This window comes from Hemicordylus capensis, chromosome 2 (assembly GCF_027244095.1).
Source record: "Hemicordylus capensis ecotype Gifberg chromosome 2, rHemCap1.1.pri, whole genome shotgun sequence".
In the NCBI taxonomy this organism is placed as follows: domain Eukaryota; kingdom Metazoa; phylum Chordata; class Lepidosauria; order Squamata; family Cordylidae; genus Hemicordylus; species Hemicordylus capensis.
The window spans coordinates 245,804,695-245,829,629 of record NC_069658.1 but is presented as its reverse complement, the minus strand read 5'-3'; the positions used below and the strand labels follow the sequence as shown (position 1 = coordinate 245,829,629).

Below are 24,935 nucleotides of genomic sequence, written 5' to 3'. Positions count from 1 at the left end.
AGGAGGAACTTCCTAACTGGAAGAGATGTTTGACAGTGGAACATTCTGCCACCTCGTATGGTTGCGGGCTCTGTTTCGTGGAGGTTTCCAAAAGGAGGCTGGATTACCATCTGTCAGGCAGGGATGCCGTGGCAGATTCCTGAACTGAGCAGCAGGGTGAACCTGCTAGAAGACCTCAAAGGTCTCTTCCAGCTCTAATATTGCATGATTCTATGGTAGCAATTCTATATTATTTATTTATATATAACCTTTCCTAAACGCACTTACAATCTATTTTATTACAGCTATTTGTAATGCTTTCCAACAAAAAAAAGTTCTGGAAGCAGCTTAGAGAGCAAAAGGAAAACAGGACAGAGTTCCCTGTCCCAAATCTAAAGTACATATAACATGTCTGAGGTCTGTACAACCCTCCTTTAAAGCAGCAGGACAGGACTGTTACCCCCCTATCGCAAACTCCGGGCAGCCAAGGCTGAGAATAAAGACTTTCTGCTGTCTCCTCTTTGCAAAGTTTCCTTCCTGTTTAGCCTTTGAGGTGAATAAGGGTTAAATTGACAGAGCTCCAAGTCCTAGAGAGGCCAGGTAAAGAAAAAGAACTGTGGGGCGGGGCGATGAGCACCATGATGTATCTTCCTGTTCTGCCATTGGGTGGAGCTGCAAAACTGTCTTCTGGCTTTCCCAGGAGAAGCAGCAACTGTGAACTATAGCTGAATTTCAGAACTGGTGCATATATTGGAGGGGAGGTGAGTTAAATGCATGGAATGTAGCTATTCGCTCCTCTAGTCCCAGCAAAGGTCTTGGACTTCGGGGCCTGTTTGATTCCTCCCGCCACCTCCTGCAGTCTCTTGCTTGCTGGGGTTGCCTGGGCAAGCAGAAATGGGGATTAGGCCACTTGGAAGGCTGTTTAAATCAGAGGACCCTACCTTGGGCCCCCAAGTGCTGTGGGACTACAACTCCCATCACCTCTCTTGGGTCTCCAGGTGCTGTGGGACTGCAATTCCCGTCATCCCCTATTGGGTCCCCGAATAGTTTTGGACAACAACTCCCCTCAATACCCATTGGCCCTCCGAACATAGGAAGCTGTCTTATATACTGAGTCAAACCACTGGTCTATCTAGCTCAGTCCTGACTACACTAACTGGCAGTGGCTCTCCACGGTTTCAGGCAGGAGTCTCTCTCAGCCCTACCTGGAAATGCTGCCAGAGACTGAATATGAGATCTTCTGTATGCAGATGTTTTCTCACTGAACTATGGCCCCATTCCTTCAGCAGAAAATCTTACAGCGCTCACATGTAGTCACCCATCCAAATCCAAACCAAGGCAGACCATGCTTGGCAAGGGGCATGATTTATGCTCACTACCACAAGACCATCATCCCCAATTGTAATCCGGCAGCATTTGGGGATCTAAAGTTGGGGGGGACCCCTGGTTTATAGTGTTGCTTGACATAAATCTCAGAGCAGCAGGTGTGGTAGTATTTTAGAGAAAAAACAATTTTAAAACATGTATACATTGCTTTTCAACAAGAAGAAGTTCTGTAAGCAGTTTGTTTTTGCATCAGCTTTGAGAAAATGGTTCCCTGTCCCCAAGGGGCTCATAATCTGAAATGAAACACAAAGGCAGCAGTGTTCCTCCTAACAAGGATCCCCAGATGTTGTTGACTACCACTCCCATAATCCTCAAGCAAAAGCCATTGAAGCTGGGGATTCTGGGAATTGTAGTCAACAACCTCTGGGAATCCCTGTTAGGGGAAACATTAAAAGGGGACCTGAGGGATGCTGTACTCGCCTGAATAGGGACAGTTGCTCTCCCTCTACTAAATATTAGGGATGTGTACAGAACCGGGCGGGGGACATTGGAAGGCGGGCGGGGTGTCTGATTTTAAGGGTGATGCACTTACCCCTCCCTCCACTTTCCTCCCCCCCCCCACCCGCCAGCACTTCTTTAGCAAAGGCTCCTTCGAGATGGCAGCAGACCTCCCTGCCGCCCTGTCTTCCCTTTCCCTGGAAGTACCAGGACATACCTGGCTCGTGCTCACACCCGTCCAACATGCGCGCATGCAAGCACGGCTTGTGCGCCTGGCATGCACACATGCGCCGGGTACTTCCTGGTACTTCTGGGAAAAGAGGAGATGGGGTGGCAGAGAGCTTTGCTGCCGCCATGAAGGAGCTTTTGCTCAAGGAGCGCTGGTGGGGTGGGGTGGGGAAGCAGAGGGAGGGGTCAGTGTAAGGGCCTCCACACGGGTTTGTGCACATCCCTGCTAAATATTAGAGCTGCCACTTGAAAAGTGCCTCGTTGCCCAAATAGGAGGGGTGACTTATTTTTATCCTCGCAGCAACCCTGTGTGGTAGGTTAAGAGAGAAGTGACTGCCCCGAAGTGCCTAGTGAGCTTCATGGCTAAATGGGCATTTGAATCCCAAGTTTCCCCAGTCCCAGTCTGACGCTCTAACCACTACACCACACTGTATTTAATTACTACATTCTAGCTTACCACTCAGTGATCTAATAATCATGCGCACACACACACAAGTTCTAGTTAGCGATGTTTCTGTTGGAAGTGCTGAAACTAGGGTGATAGCTTTGTTAGGATCTTTTAGAGAGTTTCTGTTGTGTGTTCTGCCACTTTCTGAAGTTCTGTTGGCTGGAATGTGTGTGATCACCGCCTTAGTGGTAGTCCCCTTTTTGTGGAACTCCCTGCCACCTGATGGGTGGCACCTTCCCTGGCAATGTTTAAGAAGAATTTGAAGCCATTTCTTTGTCAGCAGACCTTTCCCAATACTCCCTGAGTTCTTGCCACTGCTGGCTTCCTTTTAGTGGTTCCCTCTTTGTTTTTTGTGCTGGCCTACATTCAGCACTGCGAAACCCAGGCAGCTTGAGTACCACCTGCATTGCTGCATGCCTCTCCGGCACTGCCGGTGGTGTTGCAGAACCACCCTGTTCTGTTGCGACTTTGCACAGCTGTGCTTGCGCAATTTAAAGTCACAGTGTTGGAGACACATGCAGCAGCGTGGGCAGTACTCAACGAACCGCTCTCTCTCTCTCTCTCTCTCTCTCTCTCTCTCTCTCTCTCTCTCTATATATATATATATATATGATGGCCTCTGCTGTTTTGCTTTTATTGTATTTTTATTTTTGCATTCCTTCATTTTTTGTTAACTTGCTTTGAATCTGAGGGGAAAGGCGGGGTATGTCCGCAGCTTTATTAAGATCTTTTAGAGAGTTTCTGTTGTGTGTTCCGCCACTTTCTGAAGTTCATTTGGCTGGAATGTGTGTGATTGCCTTCTTAGTGGTAGTCCCCTGTCTGTGGAACTCCCTGCTACCTGATCATTGGATGGCATCTTTCCCTGGCAGTGGGAAAAGGCGGGGGTATACATTTTAAAGTAAGTACATGCATACATAAGTATATCTCTGCATTGTCCATGGCGAGATATGGTCCTGTGACTGAGTGCAGTGTTCCCTGTAACAGAGACTCCCAGATGTTGTTGACTACAACTCCCAGCATTCCCAGCCAAAGGCCATTGCAGCTGGGGGTGCTGGGAGTTGTAGTCAACAACATCTAGGATTACCTGTTACAGAGATCACTGGTGCCAAGGATGTTCTTCCCGAGGACAGTCTTGGTCCCTGAAGATAAGCGCTGTCCATGTGGCGAGTGGCAGGGACGTGACTAAGGAGCACATTGGCACGGGAGTGGGAGGGCTTGGTGGCTGTGACTGTGCACAGTGCACGTGGTTACATCATCCTTGTGAGGGGCTGCAGGCACACATGTCGGTGAGATTGATATAAAGCTGTTTTCCTTTTAGGAGCTGGAGGTCGCAGAAGAAGCCCTCCCGGCAGAAGCCCTCCAGACTGAGTTCCAGGGCGTAGCTGCTTCCAGGACAGAGACGTCATGGAGGAGAATTGTGACAGTCTCGCCATTCTGGGTCACAGTTCCCAGCCGTGCTCAAGAGGTGGTGGTGGTGGTGACTAGCTGAAGGCTTGTCAGAAATAATGATGAGCAGTTGTTGGTTTTATATGTCGCCTTTCTCCCCCTCTGTTTCATGTTACTGTCCACCTCCCTCCCTCCTTTCTTTCTTTGTACTTGGAGAAGTCTTCTCTCCTCCTCCTCCTCCTCCTCCTCCTCCTCCTCTGCTCTTCATTCATCTTCTGTGCTTTTCCTTCTTCAGGTTCTCTCCCTGTTGTTCCCCCCTTTCTCTTTAGCCCCTTCTCTTTCTTTTTCTCTTTCTCCTTCTCTTTCTTCCCCCCTCCCTCCCTCCCTCCCTTTGCCTAGCCCCCGCCAATGCCAGTGCCCTACTCTTCCATCTCCTCTTCTCTTTCTCCAACCACTCCTTATCCTTCGCCCTTTCCTTTCTCCAGGCCTTTCCCTTCCTGCTCCACCACAGAACATTTGCTGACAGCCCTTGCTCCGTTGAAAAGGACAGCATTTAGTGTAAGGATGATTAAATGAGGAGAGCCAGCGTGGTGTAGTGGTTAGAGTGCTGGACTAGGACCGGGGAGACCTGAGTTCAAATCCCCATTCAGCCATGAGACTTGCTGGGTGACTCTGGGCCAGTCACTTCTGTCTCAGCCTAACCTACTTCACAGGGTTGTTGTGAGGAGAAACTTAAGTATGTAGTACACTGCTCTGGGCTCCTTGGAGGAAGAGCCGGATATAAAATGTAAATAATAATAATAATGAAGGGAATTAAAGTTTCTGAGGTGCCCCTTTTTGTTGGGTGGGGTGGAGTGTATATAAGGTCTCCATTTTCTAAACTGTTGATGCCCTGTAAGGTGAGGGGAAGAAAGGTTCTAGAGCAGGTGAAAGTGAGGGGAAGCGTGGATTTTAGAATGGGAGCAACCATCTCACAGCACATATTTGGAAACTGGGCTGGATCAGGGCTGCACAACTTTAGCCTTCCAGCTGTTCTTGAACTACAACTCCCATCATGCCTGACTATTGGCCATTGAGGCTGGGGATGACAGCCGCTGGCGATCCAGAGTTATGTGTTAGATTATTTGCACGGAAAGCAAACTGGCTCTCTCTATGGGCCACCTGAGACATGAACAGAAGAACAGCCCTGCAGGATCAGGCCCCAGGCCTATCTCATCTGGCATCCTGTTTCCCACAGTGACCCACCAGACTCCCTTCCTCAGCCCTGCCTCTTTTGCCCGCCTTCTCCCTCACTCACTCCGTCCCTCCCTCCCGCCCTGAGTCAGTGGCGGTGAGTGCTTTTCAGTGACCAGCCGCAGCACACCTGTCGCCAGCGCGCCACCCCAGCAACCCCTGGTGCCTGCCCCTGACCCACCCACTCCAGAGCCAAACATAGTTTGGGAGGCGGCCAGGAGAGCTCTCGCCACTGTGTCCCCGCTCCACCGCCGCTCAGTGGCGGCTTTAAAAGTGTGTGTTTTTCTTAACGTAAAGGTCAAAATGCGGGAGAAATTGAGTCCCGAACAGGACGAGCATTTCCCCTCAAGGAGTCAGGACATCCCATGCAGTGCGGGACAGTTGGCAACCCTAGGTCTTTCTCTTTCCCCCCCTTTTATTGTCTCCCCCTCTGCTCTGGCTTTGTCTGATTGGTAGACTAACATGCTCAGAGGTCTCTCACGTCCTCCTTCTCCCTCCCTGCTCTGCCTGCATCCTCCATTAGCCAGGTGGCTTATCACTGGTTCTGAAGACAGAAAAGCTCAGGGACTTTTCTATCCAAGTACATAACTTCCCCAATAAATCTTACTTGATTTTGAACCCTAATTGTCTGTCTCAAGATACTTTTTAATGGGCTTGCTCTTCTGTCATGCACACTTGCTCTGCTATAATTGGGGTGAACTAAATCTCTTCCCTCCAACACATGATTAGGAACAAAGGATGAGAGTTTAGTAATATATTCCTAAATTCTTGCTTGCATAGGGAAAGCTTGTTCTTTGGGGAGAAGGGTTAGTGAAATCCCTTTCCCCTGAAATTCTAGCTTCCCGTATTCAGGTATAAACACACACACACACACACCCCTCACTTGCAACCCATATATTATTATTAATAATAATAATTCAGTTTCTATACCGCCCTTCCAAAAATGGCTCAGGGTGATTTACACAGAGAAATAAACAAATAAACAAGATGGCTCCCTGTCCCCAAAGGGCTCACATTCTAAAAAGAAACACAAGATAGACACCAGCAACAGTCACTGGAGGTACTGTGCTGGGGGTGGATAGGGCCAGTTGCTCTCCCCCTGCTAAATAAAGAGAATCACCACATTAAAAGGTGCCTCTTTGCCACGTTTGCATTACAATTCAGGAAGCCTTTACCATGAGAATACTTGAATCAGCCAAGAGAGAAGCCCTATTCACACATTATACTCAATACACGTAGAATCTTTATACAGTGTACACACAGTTATTCACACGTTATGTTCAACACACATACAGTAGTACACTTTTACATCTAGCCCCTGCAGGCTCATTTTTTAAATGAATGCATGTTCAGTTATTCACACAAAAAACACGGGGGGCGGGGGGCGTGTACAGACACCTGTACAAGTGCAATGTAAGGTCTGAATAGGACTAGTCAAAGAAAAAAGAGGAGAGGTAATGACAAGCAAGAATAGATTTATCACAAATTTGATCCTCTGTTTGTTCCAACAGGTGACGACACTCACAATGAGAATGGGCTGCAAGCTTTTTACATGGGGTATTCCAAGGAACCGGAATCCCTTGAAACACTTGAAGGAGATGAAGAGAGCCTTTCCCAGTGTCGTGAGGAGGACTTGATCTTGCATTCTCAGCAGCGACCAGAGACCCAGCAGGAAAACCATCCATTGGAAGGGATGGGAAATTCTGTTCCTCATTGGGGAGGTTTTGAGGGCCTTGATGAATCTACAGTCCAACAGAGAATCCCCACGGGAGAGAAGCAAGAGAAGCGAACTGAGAACGGAGAAAGTCTCAGCTGGAGGTCGGACTTTGTGATAAGCCGGAGAATTCCTAAAAAGCGTGACAAGCCTTATAAATGCTCAGAGTGTGGCAAAAGCTTCAGTGTGAGCTCGGACATTATCCGGCATCAGAGAATCCACACGGGTGAGAAGCCATACAAATGCCTGACATGCGGGAAAGGTTTCAATCAGAATTCCCACCTCACTGCACATCAGAGAACCCACACGGGTGAGAAACCATATAAATGTTGGGAGTGTGGGAAAAGTTTCAGCCTGAGCTCTGACTTCACTAGACACCAGAGAATCCACACAGGAGCAAAACCGTATAAATGCTCAGAGTGTGGGAAAGGGTTCATCCAGAAATCACACTACATCACACATGCAAGAAACCACACTGGGGAAAACCCATTTAAATGCCCTGAATGTGGTAGGGGCTTTACGTCCAGCACACTACTCATCAGGCACCAGAGAATCCACACAGGAGAGAAGCCATTTAAATGCTCCTACTGCGACAAAAGGTTCTGTGCGAGCTCAAACCTTGTTACACACATGCGGACACATACTGGAGAGAAGCCATTTAAGTGTTTGGAGTGCGGGAAGAGCTTCAGTCAGAAATCCACCCTGATTGCACACGAGAGAACGCACACAGGCGAGAAACCGTACAAATGTTGGTGCAGCAAAATGTTCAGCAAAAGCTCAGATCTCCTCGCTCATGAGAGAACCCACACGGGAGAAAAACCATACATTTGCCCTAGTTGTGGCAAAAACTTCCGGATGAGCTCTCACCTCATAAGGCACCAGCGGATTCACACGGGAGAGAAACCGTATAAATGTTCAGAATGCGGGAGGAGCTTCAGTGCCAGTTCGCACCTGATCAGACATCAGAAAATACATCTAGGGGAAAACTGATGTTAGCAATGCATTTGCAAAGAAATCCCACTGCTGACACAAGACAAGGACTGAACAATATCTTGGAACTCAAGTTTCATTGAAACTGCAGCACTTCTTTGTAGTGTTTTGGATTGCTTTGTTACGGGAAAGTGAGGGGGCCAATTGAGGGGCACCAACAGGGTGGCAAGATATCGGAGCAGCTATTCAGGACTGATCTGACTCGTACAAGGGTGTATGAACAGGTCATATCAGCATCTCCCAGTGGGCTAATTTGGATAATACTTAGCCCTCCCCCCCCCACACACAAACTGACCCACATGATTAAGCAGAGGGACACACTGGGAGTGCGTATCCTGGATCTTGACATCCTCCCATCACATTCCCTTGTGGTGGTGGGTGATTCATTTGACCTGCCACTCTGCATGTGGCCAAATATTTGTTCAAACTAGTACTTGGACTGCATGTAAAGAGGTGGCTTGGACAAATTGTGCCCCCCACCCCCAGATAAAGCGATGTGTTGGGAGGACATGGATGGCCCTATCCATCCCCAGCATAGCATCCCTCCAGTGGCTGTTGCTGGTGTCTATCTTATGTTTCTTTTTTCTTCTTTTTTTATTGTGAGTCTTTTGGGGACAAGGAGCTGTATCTTTCTATCTATCTATCTATCTATCTATGTAAACCGTTTGGGGGACTTTTGTTGAAAAGTGGTATATAAATATTGGTTGTAGTCGTAGGACATCAGAATGTCTGGGGGGGATGTCCAGATCTGTGCACACTCAGTGCATTCCATTTTTTAATTGCACAGTTCAGGGGAAGGAAATATTGCCTGAACAGGCCTACTGTGTTTCTAATATTCATTATCTTTCTTAGGGGAAACCACTGAAATGTAAATTGAGGAAAATAAGCCATTCTAGCAGGGGTTCTCAAATTTGGGTCCCCAGATGTGGTTAGAACCTAACTCCCATCATCCTAGGCATGATGGCTGAAGACCACAATGGGAGTTGTAGTCCAGCAGCAGCCAGGGACCCAAGTTTGAGAACCCCTGAACTATAGCCTGTTTATAGTATTCAGTCTTCCCCACACACAGAGACACAGAGTTTATGCCAAAGTAAATAAGCTGACGGTGACGGATATTTATATACCACTTTTCAACAAAAGTTCCCAAAGTGGTTTACATAGAAATAAATAATAAATAGATAAAATGGCTCCCTGTCCCCAAAGGGCTTACAATCTTTTTTTTTTTTTTAAAGCATAAGGCAGACAGCAGCAACAGCCACTGGATGGGGGGCTGGATACGGCCAGGTGCCGTATCCACTGGGGCTGGATACGGCCAGGTGCTCTCCCCCTGCTCAATAAAGAGAATCACCACTTTTAAAAGGTGCCTCTTTGCTCAGTTAGCAGGGGAAACTTCTGGTGTGTGCTTGAAAATACTTCACACGTTTCTGGAATGTACAAAGAGCTGCCCTGTTTGATTTGCTTGAGGAGAGAGCTGCTGCTTCTGCATCCAGGAAACCTTCACAATATTTTACAACCACATCAGCACTGAAATAGCTCACTGCAGTAAGAAATATACTAGAGCCCTGCTGAATCACACCAAATATCTATTTAAGTCCAATTCTGGGTCCTTTGAGATTACCAAAAAAAAAAAAAAAAAAAGAGGTTGGCCAGAAAGTTGGAAGCAAGATTTTAAGAACATAAGAACAGCCCTGCTGGGTCAGGCCCAAGGCCTATCTAGTCCAGCTTCCTGTTTCACACAGTGGCCCATCAGATGCCTCTAGGAAGCCCACAATTAGATCAGATGATGAAGGTGTGTGTCCCCCACCCCTCCTGCTGTTGCTTTCTTCCAACTGGTATTCAGAGGATCTTGCCTCTGTGCCTGGAGGCAGCCTACAATCATTAAAACTAGTAGCCCTTGATAGATATAGCCTCCGTGAATTTGTCTAAACCCCTTTTAAAACCATCCTAAATTTACTGAGCTTCCAGATGGTCCTTTATGGGCTGGTCACACAGCCAGCAATTTCACAGCGCCATCTGCAGGCAATTGTATGATGGAAATTCGAAGTTCTTTTCAAGTCATTTCAAAATATGCCATTTTCATCACAGAGTGCTTCACAAGGTGCTGCAAAATTGTGCAAGGTCCCTATTGGCCATGTGACCAACCTGCTAGCTTGAGTTGGGAAAGAAGACATGGGGAGGGGGCTGTAGCTCAGTGGTTGAGTATATGCTCGCATTCAGAAGGTCCCAGGTTCAGTCCCTGGCAGCATCTCCCATTAGGGCTGGGAAAGACCTTTCCCTGCCTGCAACCCTGGAGAGCTGCTGCCAGTCAGTGTAGACCAGGGATTCTCAACGTTGGGTCCCCAGATGTTATTGGACTTCAACTCCCATAATCCCCAGCCCCAGTGGCTTTTGGTTGGGGATTATGGGAGTTGAAGTCCAATAACATCTGGGGACCCAACGTTGAGAATCCCTGGTGTAGACAATACTGAGCTAGATGGACCAAGGGTCTGACTCAGTATAAGGCAGCTTCCTATGTTTCTATGTGCTTGCGGGAGCATGTGGAGGCTGAGTAAACTCACTTCAAACTAATTTGTGCATGTCTTTTGCTGTCTGAAAGGATCTATCCAGTTTCCAGTGGAGGGAATATTTTTTTCTTAGCCAAATATTTTTTGAAAGCCCACCCGAAGAGCATGAAGGTGACAGTCCTGCCCTTGTTTTTCCCCCTCCCAGGATCTGGTATTCAAAGATATACTGCCTTTGAAGATGGAGGTTCCACTTAGTTTCCATAGAGAGTACATTTGACAGGCCTGTAATTTCCTGTTTGTCTCATCCCCTTTAAGGCCACAGACACTCTTTCCCTGCAAGACATAGGCCCTGCATCAGCCAAGAATCGAGGTTGCTATAGATCTACTTTCCATTCCCAGCACCGTGTTAAAAAGCCCAAAGACAAAGCATTCTGGACATGGAAAGCTAATGTTTCAGGGGAAAGAGATTTCACCAGCATTTCTCCCCAAGGAGCTAGTTTTCCGTATGCGGGCAAGAATATAGGATATGTGGCCATCAGCCACATAACCTGTCATAATCATCTGCCAGGTTTTCAGCAAGGGAGAATTTCAAGATTCCCCTTCATTACATTTTACATTGCCTCTTTTGTTTGTTTCATTAGAAAAAGAAAACCCTATACTATATCTTTTCCCTAAACGCTGTCTTCATTGCCCCCCTGACATTCATTCCTGAAGAGTGGGGGAAGTGGATTTTTCACCCCACTAGTCTGCCTTCCCCTTTTTCTGCCTTGCTGAAGACTCACTCCCTGTATTTTCCAGCTGGTACATCCATGACCCATCAAGACAATTCATTGTGCCTAATATGGGGCCAGGGGACCAGAACAGGAATAGGTCTATCCTTGTAGAAAAAACTCCCTACTCTTCCAAGAAAAATATGCCTCCAATCCCCAAAACCAGCGGCGGGGGGGGGGGGGGGGAATAAATTTCTCACAGTTTCAGAGTTTCCCCATGGAGGAACTGAAATTCTCTTTGAATTTCAAGGGCTCCTCCCGAGGAGAAATTTTGTAGAATTTTCTTGGATGTTTTCAGCAAGTGGTTTTCAGCCTGGGGCCTAAAGAAGGGAAGAGGTAAATGGGCCTAGAGGATGTATCGGTTTTTGGCCCCGACCTCTGAGCAGTTCAAGGGGCTGAAGGAAAGCAAGCACTAGGCCGGGGTGGCCAAGCTGAAGCTCTCCAGCTGCTGTCCGACAACAGTTCCCATCATCCACAGCTGCAATTGTGGTTGGGGATGATGGGAGTTGTAGCCCAACAACAGCTGGAGAGCCTCAGGTTGGCCATCCTAGGCCTGCTCAACTCAACCCCACCAGCTGTTTTTGGACCACAACTCCCATAAACTCCAGCCACAGTGGCCAATAGCCAAGGATTTTTATTTTTTAATTTTGTTACATCTTATATCCTGCTCTTCCTCCAAGGAGCCCAGAGTGGTGTACTACATACTTAAGTTTCTCCTCACAACAACCCAGTGAAGTAGGTTAGGCTGAGAGAGAAGTGACTGGCCCAGAGTCACCCAGCAAGTCTCATGGCTGAATGGAGATTTGAACTCAGGTCTCCCCAGTCCTAGTCCAGCACTCTAACCACTACACCACACTGGTTCTCTACAATTATGGGGATTGTAGGCCAACATCTGCGGGAGGGCTGAAGTTGAGCAGCCCTTCTGTAGACCTTGGGCCTAAAAGGGAGAAAGGAACCTATTGATGGACTACAATTCCCATCATCCCTAGCTTCAATTGTGGGAGCATCACAGATTGGCCATCACTGTAAACCTTGGGCCTGAAGGAGGGGGGAAAGAGCTTTTAGGAGCAGCTCCATCCCTTTGCTGCTTCTTTTAATGGGGAAAAGAGTTTGCTGCCCCATCCCTGGATTGTTCATGGGTAATGGCTTCATCTTTCCTTTTTTAGGTTTATGAAAACATACGATTATGAGTAGGGATGGGCACGAACCAGTCTGGAGACCATTGTAGAGGCCTCCGAACTGGTTCGAACGTGGCATAGTTCGGCGCCGGTGGGGGTGGTAGTCCTTTAAGGGTGGGGGGTGCACTTACCCTTCTCGCCGCTTTCCCCCCATCGGCGCTCCTTTTTTAAAGCAGTTTTGGGAGTGGCAGCATACCTCCCTGCCGCCGCCGCCCCCATTTTCGGCCGGAAGTACTGTGTGCATGTGCACACATTGGGCACACATGTCAGGCAGGCATGCGCGATGTGCACACGTGTGCACTGGACCTCCGGCCGAAAACAGGAGCAGGGGCGGCAGGGAGATATGCTGCTGCCCCAAAAACTGCTTTAAGAACAGGAGTACTGGTGGGGGGGAAGCAGCAGGGGGGATAAGTGCACCCCCACCCTTAAATAACCCCCGTCCTTAAATAACACCCCCCAGCGCTGAACCGCAGAGGCGCAGTTCCGTGCACACCACTAATTATGAGCTTTGAATGGGTATGAAAAAAAAAATATTTTTTCTATGCATTCCATGGCAATGGGGCTGACATGTTAAGGCACTGCTTGATACTTTTCATTAGCTTGTGGGTAGCAATGGCATTATTAAATAGTTAAGACTGCTCAAGTTTGTGGCACTGTTTATTTTAAGAAAACATTTGGTATTATGAGTGTATAATGGCATTTGTATCCAGCCATAGATGGTCCCCTATTTTATCCCCACAACAACCTTGCAAAGTAGATTAGGCTGAGCTAGCACAATTGGCTTAGGGTCACTCTGTGATCTTCGTAGCTGAGCAGGGATTTGAACCAGGGGTCTCTCAGTCCTAGGCTAATAGTTTAAACTAGAACCAATGTGTTGAAATTACAAGGAAGCAGATGTGGAGTAGATATTAGGAGGCATTTCCTAACGGTAAGAATTGTTTGACAGTGGAACAGCCTGCCTCATGCAGTGGCAGGCTCTCCTTCGCTGGAGTTTTTCCAAACGGGCTGGATGGCTATCTGTAAGGGATACTGTAGCACTTTCCTGTCCAACTGAAAGACCAAGGCAAAGTGTGGGTGCATGGAACCTCATTTCTAAAGCCATCATCATATACCAGACTGCACAAAGTCTTTACAGCTTATATGGTGTGGAAGTTAAGATGGGCATCTTAACTGCAATTTCCATTCTTTTTAGAGCATGAGTGAAAATGTAAAGCATCTTAACTCCTCTTAAATCAAAGGATTTTTATTTATTTTTTTTAAATTACTGAATTTATTCCAAGCTTTGCTGAGGGCCTCTGCTTTCCCACTTTGGTGGGGGGTGAGAGAAAGGGGGCAGAGGGAGAAAACAAATGTCAAGGAAAGGAGGGAGGAGGAGGAAAGGGTGTTTAAGTATACAAGTGCCAGAGTGCTCATAGACTGTCCTTATCAGGCACCTATGTTCAGGACCAGAAAGTCACTCACTCGAAATTGCCAGGACCACCTGCCCCTCCCAACTTTGGCTTTAGAATTCTCTGTGGGCAGACTCAGTTATGCTCTTAGCTAACTTCCCCTTAGTCCCCCTCTCCTCAATTATTATGGGGATTTTGAACAATAATTACTCAAACACTAAATTTTATGTTTTTCCAACCAGCAAAAGGCACCAGTCCCGTATAGATTTGAATTTTTGGGGAATGCTAAAAAGGCACCAAACATTTAAAAATATACATCACCTGTGGTAAAAAACAAAACAAAAAAAAATGGCCAACACAATTTAATTCTTTTTAGGAGTTAAATACTTAAACTGCTGTATCTCAGCCATTTTGCAACTGATTAGCACCAAATTTGGAGGAATGGTGTGTCTTATCACCTAGTGAGGTATACTCAGTTTCACAGGGATTGGGTCGATACTTTTGACTTTATAAGCAATAGACTGCTCACAGCTTATAATGGGAAAATGTTGAAAACACTCCACATCTGAACTATACTGGCACAACTGTGGCAGTATAATCAAGGCTAGTAGCTATGGATAGCCTTATCCATTTTGTCTAATTCCTTTTTTAAACTGTCTACATTGGTGGCCATCAAGACATCCAGCAGTGAATTCTATAATTTAACGACATGTTGTGTAAAGAAGTGCTTCCTTTTGTCTGCCCTGAATCCTTCAGCATTTAGTGTCAACGATGACTCCTATTACCATATTTACCCAAACAGAAGATGAATTTAGGACAAACCCCTTAAAAAAACAGAGGTTAAATGCAGGTTATTCCTGTATTTCAATGCAGGTTAAATGCAGGTTATTCCTTCCAAAAGGAAGGGGACTCTGAATTTGTAAGACCCCACGATTTCCTACATCTAAGAACTGGGGTGGTGGTGGGGGACACCTAGTGTTGGATTCAGGTAAATCCGGTATAAGAAACAAACACTTTTCTATCTGCTTGACCCACACCATGCATAATTTTATACACTTCCACCATGCCCCCCCCCTTACCTGCCTTCTTTCTAAACTAAAAAAGATCCAAACAATCTTTCCTCATGGGGTGCTCTTCCAACGCACTGATAATTTTGGTTGCCCTTTTCTAGCTCTACAATATCCTTCTTAAGGTGTGGTGACTAGAACTATACACAGTACTCCAAGTGTGGTTGCACCATAGATTCACATAAGGGCATTACTCAATTGGCAGTTTTATTTTCAATCTCTTTCCTAAGGACCCCTAGCATGGAATTCGCTTTCTTTACAGCTGCCACACACTGGATTGACAGTTTCAGTGAGCTAACCACCACAACCGCAAGATCCTTTTCCTGGTCAGTCATGGCCAGCTCAGATCCCATCAGTGTATATGTGAACAAATTCAGTATTGATTTGTACTACTGCTTGCTCTTTCTGACGTATGTCCAACCCCTTTGAAGCCGAGCTCCCTGCTCGGGGAGGCAAGGATCCTACCATGGTCTCAGGAATAAACAGCGGGCCCTGCTGCCATCCAACAATGTTGGCCCCCAACGTGGTGGTAAATAAAAGTTAACCTTCACACAGTTTTATTTTGATCAGAATTTATTTTGCAACCTCCAACCACATAACTTGGATACAAAGTGAAGTGAAAAGCTGTCCAGAACAAGACATTTCATAGAATTCACACTCTTTTGGCAAGCCTCATTCCACTTTTTGAAGTACGAGTGCCGAAGTGAATAGTTCCCCACTGAGGCTGGCAGAGGTTCAACTTCCACTTCCGGAAGCAGGCCTCCGTGCCTCTTCCTTGCCCCACTTTTCCAGACACAAGTGCGACATGCATAAGAAATTATGTGCAGCCCCTGGCACATGGCTGCTGCAAAGTACATGCTAAAATAGCCAGAGTAAGAGCAATAGGAGCGATTTAGTTATGCAAGAAGCAGCCCTCCCCTCACTAGAAATAAACAAGCAGTATCATGTTAATAAAATTGTGGGACAAGCTGTCTCAGCCCCCTGACCTTATGCCGCAAGATGCGTCACATAACCCAAGCAGATGCTCCTCATTAAGGCTACCTGCAATAGAGCAGGACCCCTGTGATTAATCTGAAGGCCATTTTAGCCCCACTTTTTCTAAAACTTTTTTAAAAATGTTAAAACACTGTTATGAAATTTACAGATTTGGTCAGAGCAATGGGGAGGATGGAGCAAATTAACCATTTCTCCATGCGGAAAAAAAAATTGACCTCCCCAAAGCAGCTTTTCTCCTGCAGGAAAAAGATATGTGGACCCAGTATCATTTCCTCCAACCCAGTATCCTTCCCCCCCGATGAACAATAAAGCAGCTTGTGGAAAGGAGAGATTCTAATCAGAAACATCCATCCCAGGAGGTCCCCACACTGCACTAATATTCATGTCTTTTAAAGAAGGGAGATCACATGCCTTCTGTGTCCCATCCAGTTTGGCACTTATTTATTTAAATTATGTATACCCTGCTTTTCCAGCATGTGTTCAACGTGGCTTACTCTCAGAGGAGCAGGCAACACCAGTCTAGGCAAAGGTAGGTCAGAGGAGAAAAACACCCTTGAGGAATACACAGGTGTCTTCCCCCCAACACACACACACAAGACCAATGCAAAGATGGCTTTAAAAGGGTGTTGGAGGGTAAAACAACACCCTTATCCCACCCCCACTTCAATCAACACACTTCACGACCCAAAGATCCAGTAGGTCAGCTGGGCCTGGGCCATTCCTCCTTCTTATATTCTAGAATTCGTCTCTGGCCTTGCTAAGACCAGGGGCGGCCCTTCCATGAGGCGAGGTGAGGTGGTTGCTTCAAGCAGTAGAGGACTGTGACACCAGCAAGGTGGCAAGATGTCCATCTGCCCCCACTTTAAAAAACAAAAGAGGGAAGAAAGGAAGGAGAGTGCACACAATGGGGGGTGGTGGCATTTTGCACCTTGCCTCAGGTGCACAAAGTTCTTGAGTTGCCACTGGCTCTCAGGGTGGCTTCTGGCTCTCCTGATGGTTCCCCCCAGACCTTTATGCTCACCTAGTTCTCCAGCCCACTGAACTACCATGTGCAATTACTCTGCTCCACCCCTGGCTTCATCTCCTCTGCATATGGTGATGCATCGCAGTTTCCATTGATGGTCTAGAAAACTGCTATTGGACTCCTTCAGTCACTTACCTTAAGATCAGGTTGGAATTTATTGTTGTGTCCCCCTCCCAAGCTCTTTGTGAAAATAATCCACATTCTACGCCCTGCAACTGTTAAGCAAAACCAAGCACACTGGCCAATTCCGCATACATTTATCCTGCTTCGGTTTCAGTCAAGGGGAGAGAGAAAACCCTAAGCCCCTGGCCAACAGAAATCCTGCTCAGCCCTACCGACCCCATCACTGAGGCTTGGGCTTCCAAGATTCCACCAAGCATTGCTGATATACTTCCAAACCAATCTTTGGATCATGAAAGCTAGAAACTTGGGGGTGGGGAAAATATTAAAGGAGATTCACAAAATGTTGAGCTCTGCACCAAATTTGTTAACAGTATCCTGCCACTCGCCTGGGATGAGTCAAGAATTGCCTCTAGCAACCCATCTATTTACAAGCCTGGCTATAAGTAACCCCACTCCGTGTGGAGGAGGACACACATGTGCCCCAACCGCATGTCCTTCTGGGTAACAATCCTTTGACTGCTCTCAGCAACTTCCTCCTTCGCAGGAAGCCCAATTTCTGCAGCAACTAAGCTTTTCCCATTATCTGAGCATTGCTGGTACAGTTTCTGCCTGGAGTGTCTTCTCTCGTGTGTGCTGCAGTGGGACCGCTGACTGAAGCATTTCCCGCAGTCCAGGCATTTGAACGGCTTCTCCCCTGTGTGGGTCCTCCGGTGGCGAACGAGATCCGAACGGTGGCGGAACGTTTTCCCACAGTCCGAGCAGTTATACGGCCGCTCTTTAGTGTGCATGCGCTGGTGCCTGCTGAGGAGTGAAGCCTCACTGAACTTCCGTCCGCAGTCCAGGCACCTGTAAGGCTTATCGCTCGCCATGTGGGTCCTCTTGTGCACCACCAGGTTCGAGCTATCGCTGAAACCTTTGCCGCAGTAGGAGCACTTGTACGGCTTCTCTCCCGTGTGGGTCCTCCGGTGGCGGACGAGATAGGAATTCTGGCAGAAGCTTTTCCCACAGTCCAAGCACTGGTAGGGCTTCTTTTCGGCGTGGATTCTTCGGTGTGCGATGAGGTTTGACCGGTCACTAAAGCTCCTCCCGCAGCTGAGACACTGGAAGGGCTTCTCTCCAGTATGGGTCCTCCGATGTTTAAGCAGGTCAGAGCTGCGGCCAAAGCACTTCCCACACTCTGTGCAGGCCTTTTTCCTTCGGTCCTTGTGGATTCTCTCTTGGGCTGTAGTTTCACCAAGTTTCCTACCAATCCCCTGGCAAGGAACGGGTTTACACTCTCCTTCCCCAAAGCGGGCGTCTTGCTGATCCTCCAAGGAGTCTAGCTGCTTGTGGCACAGGAAAGGGCCCTCCTCAAATGCCTCTGCTTTCTCAGAACTTGTCAGCTGGGGTTTTCCCTCCTCATTCTCGGTTGCCCAACCATCACCTGCTTGAATTTAAGAGAGAGGGAGAGAAATACCACATACCAGTCATTTCTTGTACTACATAATTTAAACTGAAATGACTTTGGGAAAACACTGTCAAAGTGAGAGAAAGGCCTTGGCTACGTGTGGCTTCCATAGAACTCTACAAATATATTCTGCCAGCAAGTCATAAGAACAGCCCTGCTAGATCAGGTCCAAGGCCCATCTAGTCAAGCATCCTGCTTCACACAGTGGCCCACCAGATGCCTCTGGGAAGCCCACAGGCAAGAAGTGAGGGCCTGCCCTCTCTCCTGCTGTTACTCCCCTGCAAATGGTATTTAGGAGGCATATATAGTACCTCTATGTATTAAGTGGCCTATAGCCACCAGACTAGTAGCCATTTATAGACCTGTCCTCCATGAATTTGTCTAAGCCCCTTTTAAAGCCATCCAGACTAGTGGCCATCACTGTATCCCATGGCAAATAACTCCATAGATTATGGTCGTGAAGAAACCAGAGGTATTCTGCATTTTGCCACAGAACGCTGTTATGTGCTAGTGGAAATATGTTTCTCCCCCAACCCAATCAATGACAATGCTACTCAGCCTTCTCTTCTACCAACAGTTTCTGAGGTACTTTTCCTCAAGCCGGGAACACACATCACATTTCAGAAACAGCCTGCCTCAAGCCAGGAACCTCTATGTGCTTTTTAGAAGCACAGTATGCACCACCTATCGCAAGCAACACCCTCCTTTCCCAATGACTAAAAACAGAATGCAATATTGGTAGGTGGTCCTTTTGAAACTCATGGGCCAAAGTCTTAACTGAGTTAACTTGATTTCAGTCCCATTGAAATGAAAAGAACAGGTCAGGCATGCCTAATCTATCCTTTTAATTCCTGTGGGGTTTCCTCTGAGGGAATGTAGTCAGGATGTTGGCCATTATCTCAGGGGTGGGCAAACCCGGCCCCTCCAGCTGCAATGAACTACAACTCCCATCTTCCCCAGACACAGTTTATTATGGCTGGGGAAGATGGGAGTTGTAGTTCAACAACAGCTGGAGGACCGGGTTTGCCTAGTTACTAGCAACCACCTGCCTCAAGCAGCAACATGTCTCACAGCAGGAATTGGTTTGCTTTGCCGAAGAACTATAAAAGGTGCTCCACTCCCGCTGCGAACATGGAACACAGAAGTCAGACCATCAGTCCATCAAACTCAGCATTGTCTACACAGACTGGCAGTGGCTTCTCCAAGGTTGCAGGCAGGAGTCTCTCTCAGACCTATCTTGGAGATGCTGCCAGGGAGGGAACTTGGAACCTAGATGCTCTTCCCAGAGCGGCTCCATCCCCTGAGGGGAAGATCTCAGAGTGCTCACACTTCTAGTCTCCCTTTCATACGCAACCAGGGCAGACCCTGCTTAGCTAAGGGGACGTCATGCTTGCTACCACAAGACTAGCTCTCCAATCCTATGACATGACAGCCCCCTCCTCAAATTCCACCCGGTGCGGCACGTCGTTCCTGCTGTGTGCTAGCAGTGAGGGGCTTTTTCAACTCCTGCATCACAAAACTGCAAGGATAAGGAATGCTTACCCAAGGAATTGGCATCTCCGTCACTGTCCTGCTTGGCCTCCCTGTAGAGCTGCCACTGCGCAGTGTCCGACAGTGCCTGCTCAGCCTTGGGGACGCTCCCAAGAGGTTTCTGGAAAGGCTTCAGCACCTGCAAAAGGACAAGGACAAGGATGGGGCTGTAGCCCGGGGGCAGGGCACTGGCTTTGCACGAAAGGTCTCAGGTTCAATCCCCAGCCTTTCCCAGTAGGGCTAGGAAAGACTCCAGCCTGGAACCCTGGCAAGCCAGAGTCTCACAGTAGAGTGCCAGGCCTGCTCAACTTAGGCCCTCCAGCTGTTTTTGGCCTACAATTCCCATAATCCCCAACCACAGTGGCCAATAGCCAGGGATTATGGGAGTTGTAGGCCAACATCTGCAGGAGGGCTGAAGCTGAGCAGCCCTGAGGTAGGGAGCTAGAGGAACCAAGGGCCTGAGTCAGTAGAAGGCAGCTTCATATGTTAGTTAGAAGCATCCATAGCTCAGTGGGAGAGCACCAGCTTCGCTTCCAGTAACATCTGCAGATGGGGCTGGGGAAGACCCCTGTCTGAAATCCAGAAGAGAGAGAGTGTGTGTGTGTGCGTGCATGTGTTGTGTGCGCGTGCGTGCGCGTGCATGTGTGCGTGTTTGCGTGCGCGTGCATGTGTGTGCGCGTGTGCATGTGCGCGTGCGTGTGTATATGTGTGTGTGCGCGCGCGCATACATGTGTGTGTATGTGCGCGCACGTGTGTGTATGTATACACACACACACATTCATTCATTCGATTTCTATATTGCCCTTCCAAAAATGGCTCAGGGAAATGTCTCACAGAAAAATAACAAATAAATACGCTGGATCCTCTTGGTATAAGACAGGGTCTGTCTTGGTATAAGAAAATTTCCAATGTAATCTGGGTCTCCCCTGTCCTAGTCCAGGGATTCTCAGCATTGGGTCCTCAGATGTTATTGGACTTAAACTCCCATAATCCCCAACCAAAGGCCACTTGGGCTGGGGATTACGGGAGCTGAAGTCCAACAACATCTGGGGACGCAACATTGAGGATTCCTGTCCTAGTCCAATACTCCAACTACTACAGGGCTGCTCAGTTTTGGCTCTCCTAAAAATGTTGCCCTGCAAATCCCTTAATCCCTGGCTATTGGCTACTGTGGCTGGAGATTATGGGTATTGTAGTCCAAAAACAGCTGAGGAGGCGGGGCCTAAATTGAGCAGGCCTGAACTACTACATTGTGCTGGCTGTTCTGTTTAGATTTCTGAAAGAGATACAGCACCAATTTTCTTATTAACACTCATTTCAATATAAACAGAAGCAAACTGGTAAGGAACTGCTCTGTAGATATACTGATGCTTGTTAAGCATTTTTTTTACATAACAATTTTATTTATTTATAGGTAGTTTTGTTTATAGTAAGTTCATTTTATTTATTTCCATGTAAACAAAAGAAATATTTTAATTAGATTTATGGTTTTAAATCTCTAATGTTGGTTTTAAATTATTTGAATGTCAATGATTTGAATTTTTGATTGTAATTGTTTAATTGATTCAGTTTTGATTTTAATTTTTCATTGATTTTAGCTGTTTTTATTTTTATATAAACCACCCTGAGCCATTTTTGGAAGGGCGGTATAGAAATCTAATAAATAAATAATTTTTAAAAAATCAAAGTGGTATATAAATATTAGTCTCATTCGTATGTTGATTAGACGCTAAGAAGAAAAGAAGTATTCTCTGGAAAGTGTCTTTCCATCCACAGGGCCCAGCTGGTTCACCCTTGCAGCTCTTTAGAAGACCTTCTTACCTGCTGCCCCCACCTCTTCGCCTCGCGCTGCCTCAGCAGGCAGTCCTCAGCCAGGACCACCGCCTGGGAGCAGGTCCCCGGACTACCTTCCCGGACCCAGCTCTGGAGCTCTGCTGGCAAGATGGTCAGGAACTGCTCCAAGATCACCAGCTCCAAGATCTGCTCCTTGGTGTGCTTCTCTGGCTCCAGCCACTGATAGCAAAGCTCCCGGAGCCTGACGCAGACCTCTCGGGGGCCCTTGGCTCCCCGGTAGCAGAACTGCCTGAAACGCTGGCGCTGAGCCTCTGCACTGACAGAGTCCGCTCTCAAGATCTCTCCCCTCAACTTCCCACTCTCTCCCTTGTCTCTGGCCTCCAAGCTGACGGAGACCTGTGGGGTTTCCCCTACCAAGGGCCGTGCTGCCCATTCCCTTGGACACATCCATGCCTCAGTAGCTCCCTCCAATGGATTCACAAATGTCTTACTGCCATCATCCCAGGGCACAGGTGCCAGCAGTTGCGGGTTACCCCATCCTGGGTGAGGGGACTGCACTGCCTTCAGGAACTCCTGCCAGGGGCCATCCCAGGCTGGCAGTGGCATCCCTTCCCCTGGTTCCTGCTTCACCTGTTGTGGGGTTGCTCGTCTCGGAAGTGCCTTCATCGTCCCATCCTGAAAAACAGGAGGGCCTTTCCCTGGCCCTTTAGCGTTCTTGGATGGTCTGGGGCCCACAGAATCTTCCTGGCCCCCTATTCTCCCTCTGGGAGATATCCCTTGCTCCGGTGCAGCCTGGAAATGGAGGCCTATGGACGTCACAGCGCTCTCCACAGCAGCCATTTTCTCTTGGCCTAAAAGATAAGAATGCAACAATTGCCTTCTAGGATCAAATCAAAAGCCTACCTGCCCCAGCACTTAGTCTCCAACAGAGGTCAGCCTAATGCCAACAGTGGTCAGATCATAACAGGAACAACTGTTTGTTGGATTCCCTTTCATCACCACCTAAGTTATTCTGCCTCTAGAAATGGTAACTCCATTTGTAGTTAGGATCTATGACTGCAACAACTCTCCACAACACGTGATTTAATTTTTAAAAGAACTTTACAATTTGGTATATTGAGACTGGGAAAAGGAAGCTAAAACTTTTCCTGGCAGGGCTCCTGTATTTTTTTAACAGCTGCCTGTTAGGTAGAAATTCAGCAGATGCAGATCTTTTCATCACTACATCCAAGGACCATCCAAGACAGAGGTAACAGGGTTCCTAATTGTAGACTGCATTATGCAGGAGGAGGAATTTTGGCAAGCAAAGCTTGTCATGCAGGGTCACAGAACAAACTGCACCTGTTGAAATTCTACCTAACAAACTCTCAGCAGCTCCAATCCTCCTTTGCTTACAACACTTCCCTACTTCACCTGCTGCATTTCTGCCTATCATAATTTTTAATTATGATACAGGAACCCCTTGACACAGGAGCCCCTGACACAGGAACCCATTGGGCAACCACATAGAGATGCACCCCCCCCCGCAATCAGAGTTTACAAAGAGTCTCTAATTTAACACTTCCACCTCTTTCTGATACTCTGCCTGGCCCTGCTATATATCTCTCTACCGCCCAAGATCGCCTTTCTCCATGCATTTTGCAAATCCCAAGACTCTCCTCCCTGTCTTTCCTCTCTCCGTTTTTCCGCGATCATCCAAAAGCAGCATCCCTTTAAAGCTCACCCTGGTAGCCAGTTTCCCCCACGTGGGAGGTAGGAGGTGTGGCAGGAAGGAAGTGGCTCTATTTACATCCTTTTTCTGCTCTTACATTTCGCGCGCCTTCTCTAGGCATCGCCAACTCTCTGTCCCGTTAACTCTTTCATAACTTACTCTCCTCGCTCTCTCGATTCTGAAATGAATATAGGTTTGCCACCTTTTCAAAATCACACAGTAGGGCTAGCGATCCTTGAATGCAGCATAGAGATGCAGTCATGGGGAAAACCTCACAAGTGAATGTCACTTGGGACCTACTGGGAGATAGATAGATAGATAGATAGATAGATAGATAGATAGATAGATAGATATCACCCACACGTGGCCAACCTGAGGCTTTCCAACTGCTGCTGGAATACAACCCCCATCATCTTCACCTGTGATGAGCTGCAGCTGGGGATTATGGGAGCTGTAGTCCAACCATAGCTAGAGGCCCTCAGGCTGGCCACCCCGGTGATGTATGTCCTGCCACCCTGTCCCCATGTTATCCTCACAACCAGGTGCACAGCGAGGCGGGTGGCGGCCCGTGTTCAGCTGTTGCCGTGGCCCCCTGGCCCCGCCCCCGTGTCTGATGTCAGACACAGCGGGTGTGATCTCCCTCCTAAATGGGGCCGCACAGCAGGGAGAGTTGCTCCAGCCCGCACTCCCAATGCAGTAGGCCAATTTCATTCCCAAATGGGGCCGCACGGCCCCGTTTGGGAGCAAAATAACACCCCCTGCATTTGACGTCAGACGAAGGGAGGGTGTCAGGGCCATGAGGCGCGGCCCCTGATTGGCGGCGGCCCGGGTTGTTTGAACCGCTTGCCCAATGGTGGCTCCGCCCCTGCTCACAACAACCCTTTGAGGTGGGTTAAGCTGAACCTCAAAAGTGTGGCTGGCCCCATGCTCTCTGTTCACTTTATGGCTGAGTAGGGAATGGAAGCCAAGATTATTATTTGGGACTGAGTGTTTTGATCACACCCTGCCAGTGTTCCAGCAACTGCACTGGCTTCCAGTCCATTTCCAGGCCCAGTTCAAAGAGCTGTTTTTAACATTTAAAGCCCGAAACGGCTTGGGACCAACTTACCTGAAAGAGTGCCCCAGACCTCCCGGTTGCTTTAGTGGGGCGGGGGGGAGTAGGGAAAGAAATATGTGGGATGGAAATATGTTAAGTTGTGTGTTGAAATGTTTCTGCTAATGCATATTTGCCCCAGACCTCGAGGTCTTCAGAGGCCCTGCTCCAAGAGTGCTCCCGCCCAATGAAGTGAGGTGGGTGGTGTCTAGGGGGAGGGCAGTTGAGCTGATGGCACCTGGTTTAGGGAATAGACTCCCCAGTGAAACTTGCCTGGCACCATCACTTCCATGGGCACCCGCAGGGCTCAATGGGGGGTGGGGGTGGGACTGCCTCCCTTTGCCCCTTGCCCTCAAATGCCAATTATCACTTTGTTCCTTCATATACCAGATGAAGACCTTTCTGTTCACTCTGGCCTTTAAAAAAAAGTTGTTGTTTTTGATTATAACTTTTGTTTGTTTTAATGCGTTTTAATTGTATTGTTTAATTGTGTCATTGTTTTATTGTG

General features: G+C 47.8%; 2 protein-coding genes and 1 long non-coding RNA gene across 8 annotated transcripts; 1 reads left to right on the top strand and 2 right to left on the bottom strand.

Annotated features, from left to right (window-relative positions):
• The first annotated feature begins 601 nt into the window (after nucleotides 1-601).
• Nucleotides 602-7,899, top strand: LOC128342673 (zinc finger protein 239-like). 3 transcript variants are annotated; one of them, XM_053290349.1, is made up of 3 exons: nucleotides 602-740; nucleotides 3,798-3,944; nucleotides 6,610-7,899. In XM_053290349.1, the coding sequence occupies exons 2-3, from the start codon at nucleotides 3,884-3,886 to the stop codon at nucleotides 7,800-7,802; spliced, it is 1,254 nt and encodes a 417-aa protein (XP_053146324.1). In that variant the 5' UTR covers nucleotides 602-740; nucleotides 3,798-3,883; the 3' UTR covers nucleotides 7,803-7,899. The 3 variants fall into 3 exon arrangements, with proteins under 3 accessions (XP_053146324.1, XP_053146323.1, XP_053146325.1); XM_053290348.1 differs by having other exon boundaries at nucleotides 3,798-3,947; XM_053290350.1 differs by lacking the exon at nucleotides 602-740 and having other exon boundaries at nucleotides 3,805-4,423.
• Nucleotides 5,903-11,679, bottom strand: LOC128342721 (uncharacterized). Its single transcript, XR_008315130.1, has 3 exons — nucleotides 11,277-11,679; nucleotides 7,680-7,787; nucleotides 5,903-6,840 (listed from the first exon to the last, which is right to left on the bottom strand). It is a non-coding gene; the product is annotated as an uncharacterized LOC128342721 (long non-coding RNA).
• Nucleotides 11,680-15,259: 3,580 nt separating this feature from the next.
• LOC128342619 (zinc finger and SCAN domain-containing protein 31-like) lies at nucleotides 15,260-23,857 on the bottom strand. Of its 4 annotated transcripts, none has more exons than XM_053290149.1 (4): nucleotides 23,754-23,857; nucleotides 21,651-22,474; nucleotides 19,842-19,968; nucleotides 15,260-18,278 (listed from the first exon to the last, which is right to left on the bottom strand). In XM_053290149.1, exons 2-4 carry the CDS (start codon nucleotides 22,461-22,463, stop codon nucleotides 17,290-17,292), a joined length of 1,929 nt encoding a protein of 642 aa, XP_053146124.1. In that variant the 5' UTR covers nucleotides 22,464-22,474; nucleotides 23,754-23,857; the 3' UTR covers nucleotides 15,260-17,289. The 4 variants fall into 4 exon arrangements, with proteins under 4 accessions (XP_053146124.1, XP_053146123.1, XP_053146121.1 ...); XM_053290148.1 differs by lacking the exon at nucleotides 23,754-23,857 and adding an exon at nucleotides 23,347-23,468; XM_053290146.1 differs by lacking the exon at nucleotides 23,754-23,857 and adding an exon at nucleotides 23,191-23,338.
• Nucleotides 23,858-24,935: the final 1,078 nt, after the last annotated feature.